This window comes from Felis catus, chromosome B3, assembly GCF_018350175.1.
Source record: "Felis catus isolate Fca126 chromosome B3, F.catus_Fca126_mat1.0, whole genome shotgun sequence".
NCBI classification, from domain to species: domain Eukaryota; kingdom Metazoa; phylum Chordata; class Mammalia; order Carnivora; family Felidae; genus Felis; species Felis catus.
In genome coordinates, this window is record NC_058373.1 from 120616091 (window position 1) to 120633824 (window position 17734).

The following is a 17734-nucleotide window of genomic DNA, read 5'->3' on the forward strand; positions in this document are numbered from 1 at the left end:
CTCACGAACTGTGAGATCATGACCTGAGCTGAAGTTGGACACTTAACCGACTGAGTAACCCACGCACCCCTTCCATTACTAATTTTTAATTGAAGTAGTGAGAAAAAACATCCTTCCTTTATTCCTGTTCTTAAAGGAAAAGAGTTCAGTGTTTCACCAATAAGTATGATGTTAACCATAGATTTTTTTATAGAGATACTTTATTAGGTTAGGAACTTTCTTTTGCTCCTAGTTTACTGAGAGTTTCTGTCATGAATGGGTGTTGCATTTTGTCCAATGCGGTATTTCATCTAATAATATTCTAATATGATTATTCTTCTTTATTCTTTTAATGGGGTGAATACATGATTGATTTTTACATCTTAAACCATTCCCATGGTAAATATCACTTGGTCATGATACGATCTTATTTTTTATAGGAGATATTTTTTTTCTTTTAATTTAGAGAGCATGAGTAGGGGAGAGGACCAGAAGGAGAGAGAGAGAGAATCTCAAGCAGGCTCCACACAGAGCTAGATCCCACAACCCTTGGATTATGACCTGAGCTGAAATCAAGATTTGGACAGTCAACCGACTGAGCTACCCAGGTGCCCCGGGGGTGGTTTTTTTTATAAAGGAGATAGATATAGGTTGATTGATTTTATTTGCTAATATTTCATCAGAGTTTTTTTGTGTATATTCTTGAGGCATATTGGCCTGTAATTTTCTTGTAATGTCTCTGTCATGTTTTTTGTGTCAGAGATATGTTAACGTCATAAAATGAGTTGGGAAATTTTCCCTTCTCTCTTTTGTTCTGAAAGATTTTGTGAAAGATTGGAATTATTTCTTTAAATGTTTGATAGACTTCACTAAAACCATCTGAGCTTAAAGTTTTCTTTGTAAGAAGGTTTTTGATTACAAGTTAAATTTCTTTATATACCTATTTATGTACAGAGAGTAATTTAGACTTTCTCTCATTGTGTCACTTTTAATAAGTTGTATTTCCAAGGATTTATTCACTGAATTTTTGGCATAGAGTTGTTCATAATATTACTTTCTGTTTTTGTTGTCTATAGACTCTATGATCTTCTTCATTAATTTTTTATGTCCTTTTATTCTTTAAGATCAGCTTGCTTGGAATTCATCAACTTTTAAAATCTTCCAAATAGCCACCTTTGATTTTGTTGATATGCTCTGTTTGCCTATTTTCTATTTCACTGTGCTAAAAGATAAACTGAAGTGTATTAAAATTTTGAAGAGCTCATTGGAGCAAACATTGATTTTTAACTGGGCAGTGACAGACTGAAAATGGTTAGGAGCAATCTATCAGGGGGAACTAAGGGAAAGGCTTTCTTTTTTTTTTTAATGTTTATTTATTTCTGAGAGACAGAAAGAGACAGAGAGTGAGCAGGATAGGGGCAGAGAGAGAGAGGGAGACAGAATCCGAAGCAGGCTTCAGGCTCTGAGCTGTCAGCAGAGCCCGATGTGGGGCTTGAACCCACGAACCATGGGATCATGACCTGAGCTGAAGTTGGACACTTACCTGACTGAGCCACCCAGTCACGCACCCCCCCCCCCGCCCTTTTTTTTTTTTTTTAATAGAGCAGGCTCCTAAATAAAGCAAGGAAATTATTTGATTACTTGATTGACTATAGCTGAAGCAGTTGCCTTATTTGGGAAAGCCTGCTAGGCTGTTTGTGATTGGTTGTTCTTAATTTCATTTTCTCAGATTTGAGTGCACTGATGCTGGCTTAAGTTTTGGTTTGCTTATAAAGGCTGCCAAGGCATTAGAGCCACCTCAGTCTAATGGCCTCCTTGTTGACTTCTGCTTTTATTATTCTACTGTTTATTCTACTTACTGTGTGTTTACCTTGCTCTTATTTTTCTAGCTTCTTAAGGTGAAAGCTTAGGTTGTTAATTTTTACTCATTTCTTTTCTAATAAAGACATTAAATATTATAAGTTTCTAATTAAGTACTCTTTTAGGTTTTGTTCAATTGTGTTTTCATTACCACTCAGTTGGAATACATTTTTCAATTTTTCCTGTGATTTCTTCCTTGACTCATAGATTATGTAGAAGTGTGTTGTTAAATTTCCAAATATTTTGGAATTTTCTAGATATCTTATTACTGATTTATAATTTAATATTCTAATCAGTGTACATTCTGGATTTTAGTCCTTTGATTTTTTTTTAAAGGTAATTACCATTTATTTTTTGAGGTTCCTTTGATTTTTATTGAGACTTATTTTATGGCCCAGCATTTGGACTATCTTCATGAATGTTCCGTGTTCACTTGAAAAGAATGTGTATTCTGAAGTCACTGGATATAGTTTCACATAATTGTCAAATTGACTGAGTGGGTGGAGAGTGTTGTTTAAATGTTTAAGTCTATACTGGCAGGGTTTTTGTTTGGTTTTGGGTTTTTTCCCAGCACTTTAAAATACCTGTTCATTGTTTTCGGGCCTTTGTTTTCTAATGATAAGTTAGTCAACCATTAGCATTGTTGTTCGCTTGTGGGTAATATTGCTACCAGCACCAACCAGCACCCCACCACCCTGGCTGCTTTGAAGTTTTTGTTCCTGATTTTTAGTTTTCAGCAATTGGACTATCATGTGCCTGGGTGTAGATTTCTTTGTACTTAACCCTGCTTAGGATTTGCTGAGCTACTTAGGTCTGTAGGTTAATGTCTTCCATCAGCATTGGAAATTCTCAGCCTTTATCCCTTTATAGATTTCTTCTGCCTCATTCTCTCTCCTCTGCCTTCTGGGATTCCAATTTTATATATGTTACATACTCTCCTCTATTGCATTCAGTCTGTTGTTAAGCATTTGGAATGAATTCTTCCTTTCAGATTGTATATTTTTTCACTTCTAGAATTCTTGTATGGTTTTTTTTTTTTAAGTAAATTTCATCTCTCTATTGAAATTCCCCCATTTGTTCATACATATTGCCCACCTTTTATACTTGACCCTCATACATGTTTCTCATGGTTATTTTGAAGTCCACCTCTGGTAAGTCCAACATCTGTGCCGTCTTGTCAGTGCCCTTCTATTGACTGTTTTCTCTCCTGGGTCACATTTTCTTGCTTCTGCGTGTCTTTTACAATTATTAGTTGTATGCTAGGCATTTTCTGTAAAATCAGAGTCTTAAGTAAATGTTATTTACCCTCCCCCCTCTCCCCAAAAGACATGCTTATCCTTTTCTCCGGTTGCTAGTGTGTGGGAGAGGGGTGGGAGGAGAAGGGGGTGAGCCAATCTAATTGATAATTAAGCTGGGTCTGGACTTTGTCACAGCCTTTGTTAGATTCCAGTTCATCTCTGGCTTCAGATGTTTGGAGAGCCGGATGGGAGCACCAGTTAAGATTCTAGAGATCCTTTTATGCTTTACAGTCATGTGGCCAGCTTTCTGAACTGTGAGAGGTGTCTGCTTTTCATCCTGTATGTCAGCTTTTTGGGTAACTGAAGAGTCCTTTTCCGGTCGTGCTCTCTTCTCACCTGTCCCCAGGCTGTATTGCAACAGGTCTGTGGTTCACAAAGTGCAGTTCATGGATCTGGGGGTCCAGGGGGGATCCTCAAGACCCTTTGAGGAAGCCAGTAGGATCAAAAGGTTTTTCACAGTAATGCTAAGACATTTTTTTGCCTTTTTCACCACGTTGACATTTACACATGTTGCAAAAACAATGGTGTTTTTGTAAAACTCTTCATGCCTTAGCAGAAATTAAGGCTGTGGCACCAAAGTATAGTAGGGATCATTGTAATCTTTACCACCAAAGTATTTGTAGTTACAAGAGTAATGCCAGTGCTACTTAAGAAAATCCTTGTTAAGCAGTAATAATTATTAAATCTCAGCTCTGGATTACATATCTTTTTAATGTTCTGCCTGATGAAATAGGATGCACACATAAAGTTCTCCAGGGCCCTGTGTGATAGTCGTCTCAAGGAAGGGCGCTTGTGTGACTGAGTCACAGTCCAAGGTAGCCGCTTCATATTCCGGCCAGCACTGCTTTGTACTGCTCGTGGGAGCCCCACCCTTCCCTGTAGGATCTTCAGCATTTACCACACACGTACTGTGTGCTATGACTACTTTGTTTGGGACTGAGAATTTACAAAGAGAATGTAACCTCTGCTGTCTTTAACATCTACACATTCTATAAAGTGCCATGGAAGTAGATGGATATTCTTTCTTGTGAAGAAACTGTAAGATTCTCCCCAGAAAGCACTTCCTTCATGGCTCTACAGTGTTTCTCATTAGAAGCATTGGTGGCATTCTGAGCAGACATATTCTTCCTAGTACACGACTCTTCCCTGCGTTTTTAGACGTTTAGCACCCTTGACACTGCCCCCCCCCCCCCCCGCCTATTGAATGTCAGCAATCCCCCACCCCCATTATTATGGCCTTTGAAAGCACACCCACACACTTCCCAACCCTCAAGAAGGACAGGGACATCCTTGCCTGTACATGGTAGCTCAAGTTCTGCTGCGATTGGGTGAAGGAGCCCGGGGAAGTGGGCTGTGGGGGTCACACTCTCTGTATGACTGTCACATTTCTGTGCCCCATTCTTCCCCTACAGTCTTGTGACATCACATGATTCTCAGAAAATCTTGACGCCGAAAGCCTATCTTCATGGAGAGTGTAATTGCCTGGTGAGGAGATCTGCTTTGCTAAAAACCAGTGCGTTTGATAGATCACCTCCAAGTTCCTTAGAACCAACATCCATTCTTTGGAACAGCTATTAAAGCAAAGGGGAAAGTCTAGCCCTTCAATGTATATTGGCTGGAGGTTGGGGGGGCGTTCTGCAGGAGGACAGTTATGGGGAAACATTTAGCCCTGATATGCCACAGTGCAACATAGAAAGTGAGATGAAGTTCTAAGTAAATTGGCTAATAAGAGAGGGTGATGTTGAGAAAAATTTGCCGTATTGTTGCCTATTAGCTACATGCGTAGTAAAGGGAAATACAGCATAGTTGACTCTGAATCTTTGAATTTGAGTCCAATGTTAGACATTCTGAGCTTTTCCACAGCTAACTTTCTTGGCTGTACAGATAACATGAAACTCTTAGAAGTTATTTTCAGGGACTCTTTGCACTATTATATTTTAGTATTGAGCAAAGAATAATATAAAAACTAGAGAGAACAATTAAATCTCAAAATTTTGATGGGAATAGAAAATGTATTACTAGTAGACTACAATGAATTGAGGTTCAGGAAAATGGGATGGAATTTTGGATGGAAACAGAAACTATTAGATGCCACATGAAGGAATATGCAGATAATGGAATCTCAGGGAAGGCCCAGAAGAGAGTGCGCCTGGCCTCCTCCGAGTCAGCCATTGTACAACCTGCATCCTACAAACCCCACACACTTGTGCTTTAGTTGGAAGATACAGCGGCCTGAGTACCACCCACTGGCGCTCCAAGCAAGCGAGCTTCACCCGGCATCACCACGTCGCCCTCCACGGCTCAGCGCTCCGGTCCCCACCCAGTGGTGCACTGTAAAAATTCCTGCCTCTTGGCTAAAAGTTTCTCCTTGCTTGAGAAAGTTTCTTTTGTGATTTGGAGAGTGGATTTATGGTACTGAGGAGATTAAAAGCAGCTTCTGCTGTGAAAGTTTATGACGTTGCAGTCTGTTCACAGTTTGCAGTTGGATGAGCAAACCTCCTCTCATCCTCAGTCTTACTCTTATGTGATCTCCTCTTGCCCGCTGTCCTACCCCTAACACTCACAGTCCCTGGTGGTCTCCATGGAAGAGGGCCCTGTTACAGACTCTGATTTCTGATGCACAACAAGCAGGCGTTAAAGTAAATGCCTCCTAGGAATATTTGTTAAAGAAGCTTTCAGAAAATAAAACCAACCTAGCCTGCCAGTGAGATGATTTCTGACTTAATAGTTATAACGTAGTTACAAAAATCCTTTAATACCTAATTCCTGAGTCTAGATTGCTGCTCGTGGCCAGAAACTTCTAGAACCAGCAAGCCAGAGTGGAAGGAGAATCACAATTGGTGTATTTTTTGACTTTTGGTGCAGTTACCATAAACAGTAGTTTCCTTCTAAATTTGAATATCTGCCCTAATTGATACAGAAATCTCAAGGTTAATCCAGCCAGGCAGTTCCTGCTGCTTCATCTGTATCTTCCCGTGTTCCTTTGTTCACTGGATCAACCCACCTTTGCCCCCACCCTTCCTTTCTACCTGGAGGCCTTTCTCCACCCACCACTCCTTCCACTCAGAGCCTGTGCACCTCCCCACATGTTTTCTTCACTAAGCTTTCCTCTCCCCTCACTAATGAGAAAGGAGATGACACGTGCCTCTGGCCCCTCCTTTCCTCACCCCTTAACTCCTGTTTGACTCCCATTCAGCATTTCACTTTGTGAACAACGTGAACATTCTATCTGCGTATTTAGGTACGACTCCTTTCTCGTCAGTCATTGGCCGCCACACTTCTCCATACCTCTGGAAGCCCCTTGGGAAAGACCGCGTCGTTTGAACTATGTAGAGTAGCACACACACCGAGGGGTCACTGAAGATCAGATGTCATACTCGGAAAAATTCATAAATAAGCCCTGAGCATTTGGGTACTTTTCTCCAAGAAGATTAGCCAAAAGCATATAATTGTGCAACTGAACTGTGGGAGCCAAACTGTGGGAGGAGATGAGCAAGGGATGTGACATATCAGAGGTGAGATTATGTGAGTAGAAAACCTTTCATCCATGGGCTTCGGGATACATTATGCAGACTTTCCCTTAACTAGGTATTTGGAAATCTCTTTGAGAGAGGCAGAGACTCCAAAGCAGCCCCCTGAAATGATGAAGCTGTGAGGGAGAACACAGACAAGAGAGGAGCCTGGGCTTCTGGATTCAGCAGACATTCCGCTCTGTCCCCTCCCCCAGGGTTCCGTTGGGGTCATTAGGAATCAGGTTGTAAATAACTAGGTGGCCCATAGGTCAGGCCTCAGGAAGGTCGGCATAACCTTACCCCAGTGTTGCTGTGACTCTGCCATCAAAATGACCGTTAATGCCAAAGGAAATTTGCAGAGGAAATAACAGCGTGATGATTTAAGTCACTATGAATATTTCTCTTCAGTTAGGCACGGTTTCCTTTCCTAAAGCCCCGTTAATCAGGTTTGGGGTAAGGTTGTTCACAATGAGATTCTTCATGTTTCTTCTGTGTGCAATTTTCTGGTCACTATACTTCAAAAAGGAAAAAACAACAACAAAAAAACCCACAGGGTAATTAAAGAAGGTCCAGAGAAGAACCAGAAGTGAGTGAAAAGGGCTGCCAGATAAAAGACTGTTCTAAAAACCGTTTTAAAGGGGACCTTTTTTAAAAATGTGGGGCAATATATATATCCTAAAATGTACCATTTCTGTGCTACGATTCAGTGGCATCTCGTACATTCACAATTTGTGCAACCATCACCACCATCTGTCTCCAGAACTTTCTCATCATCCCACGCTGTAACTCAGTACCCATTAAACAGTCACTCCCGATTCTCCCATCTCCCCAGCCCCAGCAACCACTGTTCTACTTTGTCTCTATGAATTTGACTCTTCTAGGGACCTCGTATAAGTGAAATCCTGCAGTATCGGTCCTTTTGTGACAGACTTATTTCACTTAGCATAACGTCCCCAGGGTTCATCCATGTTGTCTCTTGTGTCAGAATCTCCTTCCTTTTTAAGGCTGACTAATATTTCGTTGGAGGTATAGACCACATTTGTTTATCCATTCATCTGTTGATGTTTTCACCATTTGGCTACTGGAAATAATGCTGCTGGGAACTTTGGTGTACAAGTAGGCCCTGTTTTCAGTTGGGGGGGGGGGCATGCCTAGGGGTGGAATCACTGAATCACATGGTAATTCTGTGTTTGGCTTTTTGAGGAACTGCCAGAATGTTTTCCACAGGAGCTACAACATTTCACGTTCCCACCAGCAATGCGCGAGAGTTCCAGTGTTTCCTCATGCTGGCCAGCGCTTGGTTTTTTTCCATGTATTTGGTTTCATTTTTAATAATCACCCTCCTAATTAGCATGAAGTGGTATAAATGGGGACTTTTCTACCTGGAAGACACAGACCGAGAGGGCAAGCGGAGGCCTGTAGTTATGAAGACTTCAACTGGGATATATACAGACATGGTCACCAGAATCTAAAATGTGGGGATCTGGGCAAGGAAGAAGGTCAGAGTTCTTAACGGACAGCATAGCATGGGTACTAAACAGTCCCAAAGGCCACCAGCCCTTCTCCTTCCTCATGTGTCTGACAGGCCAAACATCTGCTTGGCTGGGGACCCTACTGAGGTAAATTTAGAATAATGGAAAACCTGTCTTCTCAGACCAGTTATCTTATCTCATGATGCACACGTAAGCTCACTAATAGGTGGTTAAGAAAAACCATGACTTCTGTATAATTAACCCCTGTTCTTTTAAAGTTGATGTTTTAGAAGATGATTGTGCCTCTGTTCCTACCTTAGATTCAACCAGCCGTCCTGAATTTGAAGCTTCCTGGGCTCCTTTTTGGAAGACCTTGTGGCCGTCACAGGGGACTGAAATTACTATTTTAATTACTTAACCTTCAACAGATACTGTAGACTGACCATGTGCCCCGGTCTCAGGATAAGTGCTACAAAGAGAGTGGAGAACAGAGCGGGCCCTGTCTTTGTCTTCATGGAGCTGTGGTTTAGTGGGCGAGTCAGATGATTTCTCACACAAACAGATTTGTAAATTCCAAGCTATGTTAGCTCTGTAAAGGAAAAATACCTGTGATATTTCTCTCTTTTCCTTTAGGCTGTTCACACAACCACTCTAAGAGCTCTGCTTTCTTTTCTCTTCAGGAGCCTTCAAACAGGTGGCTTTGCCTGGGAGGGAGAGGTAGAGAACAACGCATATAGCAAGGCTACAGGGGTTGTCCCTCAGCACAAGTATCACCCCACAGCGGGCAGTTACCAACTCCATTTTGCCCTGCAGCAACTTGAACAACAAAAACTTCAGTCCCGGCAGCTTCTGGACCAGAGTCGAGCCCGGCATCAGGTAATTCAGATAAGGCTTTTCCATATGCCAGTATCTTTCTTCTACGGGGGTGGAAGAAGGTCAATGGAAAAGGTAGGAATAGTTTCCCAAAAGTTTACCTACACCAGTATGGCTCGCATGGCTCTTGGAGAACCTACTCTAAGGGAAGAAACGTGCTGAAGCCTTGATGTTGGCTTTGGCAGGAGGTGACACTGAACCAGGTGTGACATTTTCTTCCACTTGAATTTTTCTCTACAAAAATCTCTGTTGTAGCATTGCCCCTTTCTGTTGCCTGATGGTCGTTCAGTAAGCTCCCAGCAGGTCTAATTTCCACATACCTAAAAGCTAGCATTTGAAGCAACTTTTTTCCTAAATGTACTATTTCTTTGGTACACCCTTGGTATACATAAGCACACATTAATCCTTCATAACTTACCAAGATTTTCAAGGTGTAAATAATGTTTCCAGTTCTTTTCACAGGAAGTAGTCATAAGTTAAGTTGTTGGTCTTCTGGCTCGACGGTACACAAAACAACGTACCCGCAAAAATGTAACGGTATACACAAAAATCCTCGCTATCTTGGCCCTTGTGTTCTAGTGAAATAGCATTTTCCTTCTATCCATAGAATGACAGACACTCCTGAGGGAGTGTGTGAGGGAGCTGTGTAAGTGAATTGTAAGTGAATTGTGCTGGTGTGTTAGTATGGCCCAAATTGCAGGGAAAGACCATCTGGAGTTAACTTTCTCTTGATCATTTCAGGGCCATCTTTAGAATCCGTTACTGTGTTCTACATGTTGTGTTGGGCTATCTCAGCACTGATTCCATGAGCTTCTCTTTTATTTGGCTATGTGAAGAAATATATCAGTTTGATCTCTTGTCATTTGCTCTTATAAAAATGTAGTACATAGTGTGCGTTAGTTTGTGCAAAATTAATATTCACTTAAAGACAAAAGCACCATTTCCCAAAGTCTTTCCCCCCCTCTAAATAAAACAATCATCATGATGCTCTCTATCTTAATCTTTTTTTGAATTTTGTTTTTTAGTTTTTAAAATTTACATCCAAATTAGTTAGCATGTAGTGCAACAAAGATTTCAGGAGTAGATTCCTTAGTGCCCCTTCCCCATTTAGCCCATCCCTCCTCCCACAACCCCTCCCGTAACCCTCAGTTTGTTCTCCATATTTATGAGTCTCTTCTGTTTTGTCCCCCTCCCTGTTTTTATCTTATTTTTGTTTCCCTTCCCTTATGCTCATCTGTTTTGTCTCTTAAAGTCCTCATATGAGTGAAGCCATATGATTTTTGTCTTTCTTTGACTGACTAATTTCACTTAGCATAATACCCTCCAGTTCCATCCATGTAGTAGCAAATGGCAAGATTTCATTCTTTTTGATTGCCGAGTAGTACTCCATTGTATATATGTATACTACATTTTTCTTTATCCATTCGTCCATCGATGGACATTTGGGCTCTTTCCATACTTTGGCCGTTGTTGATAGTGCTGCTATAAACATGGGGGTGCCTGTGTCCCTTCGAAACAGCAAGCACACCTGTATCCATTGGATAAATGCCTACTAGTGCCATTGCTGGGTTGTAGGGTAGTTCTATTTTTAGTTTTTTGAGGAACCTCCATACTGTTTTCCAGAGTGGCTGCACCAGCTTGCATTCCCACCAACAATGCAAAAGAGATCCTCTTTCTCCGCATCCTCGCCAACATCTGTTGTTGCCTGAGTTGTTAATCTTAGCCATCCTGACAGGTGTGATGTGGTATCTCATTGTGGTTTTGATTTGCATTTCCCTGATGATGAGTGATGTGGAGCGTTTTTTTCATGTGTCGGGTGGCCATCTGGATGTCTTCTTTGGAGAAGTGTCTATTCATGTCTTTTGCCCGTTTCTTCACTGGATATTTGTTTTTTGGGTGTTGAGTTTGATAAGTTCTTTATAGATTTTGGATACTAACCCTTTATCTTATCTGTTATTTGCAAATATCTTCTCCCATTCCATCGGTTGCCTTTTAGTTTTGCTGATTGTTTCCTTCGCTGTGCAGAAGCTTTTTATTTTGATGAGGTCCCAGTAGTTCATTTTTGCTTTTGTTTCCCTTGTCTCTGGAGACGTGTTGAATAAGAAGTTTCTGTGGCCAAGATCAAAGAGGTTTTTGCCTGCTTTCTCCTTGAGGATTTCGATGGCTTCCTGTCTTACATTTAGGTCTTTCATCCGTTTTGAGTTTATTTTTGTGTATGGTGTCAGAAAGTGGTCCGGATTCATTCTTCTGCATGTTGCTGTCCAGTTTTCCCAGCACCACTTGCTGAAGAGACTGTGTTTATTCTATTGGATGTTCTTTCCTGCTTTGTCAAAGATTAGTTGGCCATACGTTTGTGAGTCCATTTCTGGGTTCTCTATTCTGTTTCATTGATCTGAGTGTCTGTTCTTGTGCCAGTACCATACTGTCTTGATGATGACAGATTTGTAGTATAGCTTGAAGTCTGGGATTGTGATGCCTCCTGCTTTGGTTTTCTTTTTCAGATTGTTTTGGCCATTTGGGGTCTTTTCTGGTTCCATACAAATTTTAGGATTATTTTTTCTAGCTCTGTGAGGAATGCTGGTGTTACTTTGATAGGGATGGCATTGAATATGTAGATTGCTTTGGGTAGTATCAACATTTTGACAATATTTGTTCTTCCTATCCAGGAGCATGGAATCTTTTTCCATTTTTTTGTGTCTTCTTCAATTTCTTTCATAAGCTTTCTATAGTTTTCATGTATAGATTTTTCACCTCTTTGGTTAGATTTATTCCTAGGTATTTTATGGTTTTTTTGTGCAACTGTAAATGGGATCGATTCCTTGATTTCTCTTTCTGTCGCTTCATTGTTAGCGTATAGGAATGCAACCGATTTCTGTGTGTTGATTTTATATCCTGCAATTTTGCTGAATTCATAAATCAATTCTGGCAGTTTTTTGGTGGAATCTTTTGGCTTTTCCATAAAGAGTATCATGTCATCTGCAAAGAGTGAAAATTTGACCTCCTCCTGGCCGATTTGGATGCCTTTTATTTCTTTGTGTTGTCTGATTGCAGAGGCTAAGACTTCCAATACTATGTTGAATAACAGTGGCGAGAGTGGACATCCCTGTCTTGTTCCTGACTTTAGGGGGAAAGCTCTTAGTTTCTCCCCATTGAGGATGATATTAGCGTTGGGTCGTTCATATATGGCTTTTATGATCTCGAGGTACGCTCCTTCTATCCCTAGTTTCCTGAGGGTTTTTATCAAGAAAGGATGCTATATTTTGTCAAATGCTTTCTCTGCATCTGTTGAGAGGATCATATGGTTCTTGTCCTTTCTTTTATTGATGTGATGAATCACGTTAATTGTTTTGCAGATATTGAACCAGCCCTGCATCCCAGGTATAAATCCCACTTGGTCGTGGTGATAATTTTTTTAATGTATTGTTGGATCTGGTTGGCTAATATCTTGTTGAGGATTTTTGCATCCATGTTCATCAGGGAAATTGGTCTATAGTTCTCCTTTTTAGTGTGGTCTCTGTTTGGTTTTGGAATCAAGGTAATTCTGGCTTCATAGCAAGAGTTTGGAAGTTTTCCTTCCATTTCTATTTTTTGGAACAGTTTCAAGAGAACAGGTGTTAACTCTTCCTTAAATGTTTGGTAGAATTCCCCTGGAAAGCCATCTGGCCCTGGACTCGTTTTTTGGCAGATGTTTGATTACTAATTTGATTTCCTTACTGGTTATGGGTCTGTTCAAATTTTCTATTTCTTCCTATTTCAGTTTTGGTAGTGTATATGTTTCTAGGAATTTGTCATTTCTTCCAGATTACCCATTTTATTGGCATATAATTGCTCATAATATTCTCTTGTTTTTATTTCTATTGTGTTGGTTGTGATCTCTCCTCTTTCATCCTTGATTTTATTTATTTGGGCCCTTTCTTTTTTCTTCTTGATCAAACTGGCTAGTGGTTTATCAGTTTTGTTAATTCTTTCAAAGAACCAGCTTCTGGTTTCATTGATCTGTTCTACTGTTTTTTTGTTTCGATAGGATTAATTTCTGCTCTAATCTTTATTATTTCCTGTCTTCTGCTGGTTTGGGGTCTTATTTGCTGTTCTTCTTCTATCTCCTTAAGGTGTAAGGTTAGGGAGTGTTTCTGAGATCTTTCTTCCTTCTTTAGGAAGGCCTGGATTGCTGTATACTTTCCTCTTATGACCGCCTTTGCTGCGTCCCAGAGGTTTTGGGTTGTGGTGTTATCATTTTCATTGACTTCCATATACTTTTTAATTTCCTCTTTAACTGCGTGGTTAGCCCATTCATTCTTTTTTTTTTTTCCTGGAGTTTAAACTTTATTAAATGAGTATAGAGGACACTCAATATTACGTTAGTTTCAGATGTACACCATAGTGATTCAATAAGTTTATACATTATGCTGTGCTGATCACAAATGAATCTACCATCTATCACTGTATAATGCATCACGATTTCATTCACTGTATTCCTTAACTGTACCTTTTATTCCTGTGACTTACTCATTCCATAACCAGAAGCCTGTATCTCTCACACCCCTTCACCTATTTTGCCCTGACGCCCCATCCTCCTTCTCTCTGGCAATCATCAGTTTGTTCCGTGTTTATAGGTCTGATTCTGCTTTCTGTTTATTCATTTGTTTTTCTTAGATTCCACATATGAATGAAGTCATATGCTATTTCTCTTTCTATGACTTACTTCACTTAGCATAATATCTTCCAGGTCCATCAATGTTGTCACAAATGGCATGATCTCATCCTTTTTTATGGCTGCATAATATGCCACTGTATATATGTACATGTGTGTGTACCACAGCTTCCTTATCCATTCATCTATTGATGGACACTTTTAGGTTGCTTCCATATCATTATTGTTATAAATAATGCTGCAATAAATATAAGGATACATATATCTTTTCGACTTAGTGTTTAGTTTTCTTTGAATTATTGGATCATATGGTATTTCTACTTTGAATTTTTTGAGGGACTTCCATACTGTTTTCCATAGTGGCCACACCAGTTTGCATTCCCAAGCCCATTCATTCTTCCGTAGGATGTTCTTCAGTCTCCAAGTATTTGTTACCTTTCCAATTTTTTTCTTGTGGTTGATTTCAAGTTTCCTAGCGTTGTGAGCTATCTTAATCTTATTAACTATCATCCAGGTCCAGACATTTTATTATTTTGATTTCATTCATCACTTGCTCATCTTTTTCTATGCCCGTGTACTCTATGTATTATATTAACTCAATGTAATTGAGAAATTGTAACTCTAAGCACTTGGGAAGTAGTTCTGTAGGTCTGGTTTTCTAGAGGAAAACCCAGCCTTCTTACCTGGAAAGCGTGGAATGTAGCATCTCATTTTGATCACCGTGTTGCCCTCCGTCATGTAGAAATTCCCTCCTTTAGAAAGTCTTTGGGATAGACAGTTTGCATTTTCACAATTGTAGATAGAAATGTGTATCTTAGATTTTTTTTTTAATCTATGTACATTTCTTAAAACTCTTAAACATCTGAACTCCCCATCATTCAGATACTTGAGAATGCCAGCTTAATCAGATGCTGGAGAGGGGAGGCATCGAAAATAGCTTCATTTCTCTTATGGGAGTATAATCAATGAGCTAACAAATATAGACACTCGGTCCCTTTTGATGCTTCCATGCCTTGACATGGTGATAATGTTTAAAAAGGGAAAGGAGGGGGGGATTGTAGGGCATTGAAGTTTGAAGGGATGAGAGACAGTTTTTACTGATTTTCACTTTTAGAAACTGCTTCATTTAATAGCCCTTCTCATTCTTTTGATTAGCTTCCAACAACTCACATTCCTTTGAAAATTCAGAGTACTGCTATTTTTGTGTGGATTTTTTTTTTCCAGTGAGGATTACACTGGTTTAGTTTCACTGAACTATGAAGTATATGGAAAAACATGTTTTTTAGAATCTGTCAGAATATCTGTCTTAGGGAGGAGTCAGAACTCCCAAGAAGGGAGTTATCTTGTGTCTCCTGGAGAGGGAACAGAAAATCATTCATCATAATTTTATATATGTTTATAACATCATTTATTTCTTCCCCCTGTTCTTCTAATCCATAGTTGATTTAGGGAAAAATGAGTCAGGATGAAGTTCTGGGACTGTGGGGAGATCTCAAGAAACTAAGTTCTTAGCTTAAAGAGTTTGTAACTAAGAAGATAGCAAATAAGATATTAAATGTTCTCACATGAAGCATATTTAGTAATTTAGAGTACGTCATTTCAGAGGACATGAAGAACACTCCACAGAAGAAGCAAAGCCCTTCTAGATTTTAAGCCTCTTCTTGTAGTCCAGCTTATGGCTGTGTGAGACTTGACCATTATAATTATCACCGCATTGTTGATGGAAACGTGGTTTGCATTCTCAGTATGTGCTGTGTTTCTATCCTTGGGTTAACCTATTAGATGGTTTCTTTGATGAACTCCTTATGCTTTGAATTCATTTTTCTAAAGTGTACGTAGCCACTGACATAACTAACAATTTGATTAATTGCCTATTTGAGAGTAGTGGGTAGAATTGAAATCTAATTTGCTTAGCACATTCACAAAAGATACCTGTCTATGGAACAGGCCGTTTAAGGAGGCTTTACATTGTATTGCACTCTGTCGTACTGAATTGCATTGATTATGTGTGTGGTCTGTGCCTTTCATAATGATTCCCTAAAAACGTTTTGGTTAAGATCATGCAACCTTTCTTGCATTACATGCAGAGGAAGTTCTCCATCCTTTTCTGCACTTAGGTGGCCAGCTTATTGAAGGTATTGATTTCAAGAAGGCAAACTCTGATTCAGGGTATGTTTGGAAATGACATCTCTAACATTCATGCCGAGTAAGCTTTGATCTTCATCTCTGTCTATCACCGCACTCATGAACTGAGAAATTGTCATGCACTGAATCCACCTCAACAAAAACCTGGTCCTGTAACCGGGACGTGGAAGAGGAAGTCACCTGGAGCCACTGGCAGGGTTTCCAGGGACTGAGGTGCAAGGAAGTAGGTGTGATCCGGTCCATTTGATAGAGACCGTGATAAACAAAGTAAGACAAAATGGAAAACATGCACTTTTACACACGGATGAGTAAAACCAGCAGTTGTAAAAAAGAAACCATTCTGGGGCGCCCGGGTGGCTCAGGCAGTTAAGCGTCTGATTCTTGATTTCAGCTCAGGTCATGATCTCATGGTTTTGTGAGTTTGAGCCCCATATCGGGCTCTGCACTGACAGCACGGAACCTGCTTGAGATCCTCCCTCTCTCTCTTCCCCTCCCCTGCTCACACTTTCTCTGCCTTTCTCAAAAACAATAAAGAAAAAAGTTAAGGCAAATAAAAATTTAAACAGAAAAAAGAAACCGTTCTAAGTCGGAGCAGGGGTCAGCAAACTTTTTCTGTAAATGGCCAGATAGTAAATACTTCAGGCTCTGTAGGCCAGCATCTGCACGGCCACTCCTCCACTTTGCCAGGGTAGAATGAAAACAGCCATAGACAACATTTAAGTGAATGAGTGTGGCTGTTTTCCCGTGAAACTTTATTTATAAAAACGAGGGGCAGGCAGGATTTGTCTTCTAAGCCGTAGTTTGTAGACCCCCAGTTTTGAGCAGTGGGACCACCTGGAGGGCCTGTTTTTAAAACACTGATCGCTAACCCCACCCCATTTCTGAGTCAGTAAATTTGGAAATGGGGCTCAGTTATTTCCATTTCTAACAGGTCCCCCTGGTGATGCCTGGGGGGACCACGCATTGAGAGCCATTGAGCTACAGGGAAAGAGATGGGAAATGTCTCCTTCCCAGTTATTTGTTTTCTGTCCTTTGGCAGGGAGATGGAATATGTTAAGACTCGGTGTTGCCCTTATAAAATTTCAGGCAATTATTGTTTTATAGGAACTTTGTTTCCATCTTTTTCGCTCCATCTGCCAGTCTCCTCATAAATACATTTTCCAAACTTGAAAGCCTTCTTGCGCATTTTTCTTATCAGGGTACATTCTGCTCAGCAGTCTCTGCTCCCAGGATTCACATTTTATGGGGGACGAGAGATAAGTAATGGGACAGATTCCTCCCTCTTTGTTTTTCCTCATAATAGCCAGTACTCAGTCAACACTTCCTGCGGCCCAAGCACTATTCCAGGTGCTTTACGTATATTGATGCATTTAACGTGCACTTCAGGGTGGTTGGAGAAGTGACGGAATCCTGGGAGTCTCGGGATGGCCACATGAGTCTGTTACGTGCTGATCTGGGCCCCACTGTGTCTTCTCTCTAGTCTGCCCTCGTTGCTTCCCACCTCCTCCTCATTCTGGCTTCCTGCCTCTGAAGGAGAAGGATAAAAAACTTTTCTTTCAGCTGAGTCGGGGGACTTTCTGGGGCAGCAGCGACTGCTGGTGACATCAGCATGAGTAGCCCTCGGTGCTGGGGGCTGTGAGGAGGGCCGCACCGGCTGTGAGGCCCAACTGGCCTGATTCTAATTGCCGACATTGAGCTGATGTTATTCTTGGCCCAGGACAGAGCGATTACTCAGTAGTTTCTGTTAAAGTGATCCTTTGTTAAACTTCTGCTCCCAGCCCCCTTCTCCTTCCCTCCCACTCTCTTCTCTGCCTCATCCAGACTGAAAAAAGCCCAAAAAGCAGAAAACTTAAGGACATTTTGATGGCCAAGGCAGAATTGCTGAAACTTCTTTGAGCGACAGAGGGACGAAAGGGGGGATTTTAAATACATCTGGATTTTTCG

The 17734-nt window shown here is 40.6% G+C and overlaps 1 protein-coding gene across 20 annotated transcripts in view; it reads left to right on the forward strand.

The window, feature by feature from the left end:
- Positions 1–17734, forward strand: part of TTLL5 (tubulin tyrosine ligase like 5) — a 285367-nt gene that overhangs the window by 186273 nt on the left and 81360 nt on the right. For 17 of the 20 annotated variants that reach the window (XM_045060268.1, XM_045060271.1, XM_045060262.1 and 14 more), the window contains one exon: positions 8802–8997. The exons of 1 other annotated variant lie outside the window; for it this stretch is intronic. In XM_045060268.1, the coding sequence (XP_044916203.1) occupies positions 8802–8997 (196 nt within the window). Of the gene's footprint in view, positions 1–4549; positions 4623–5352; positions 5842–8801; positions 8998–17734 lie in introns of those variants that run through there. 2 more of the 20 variants (XM_045060275.1, XM_045060276.1) reach the window with 2 other exon arrangements.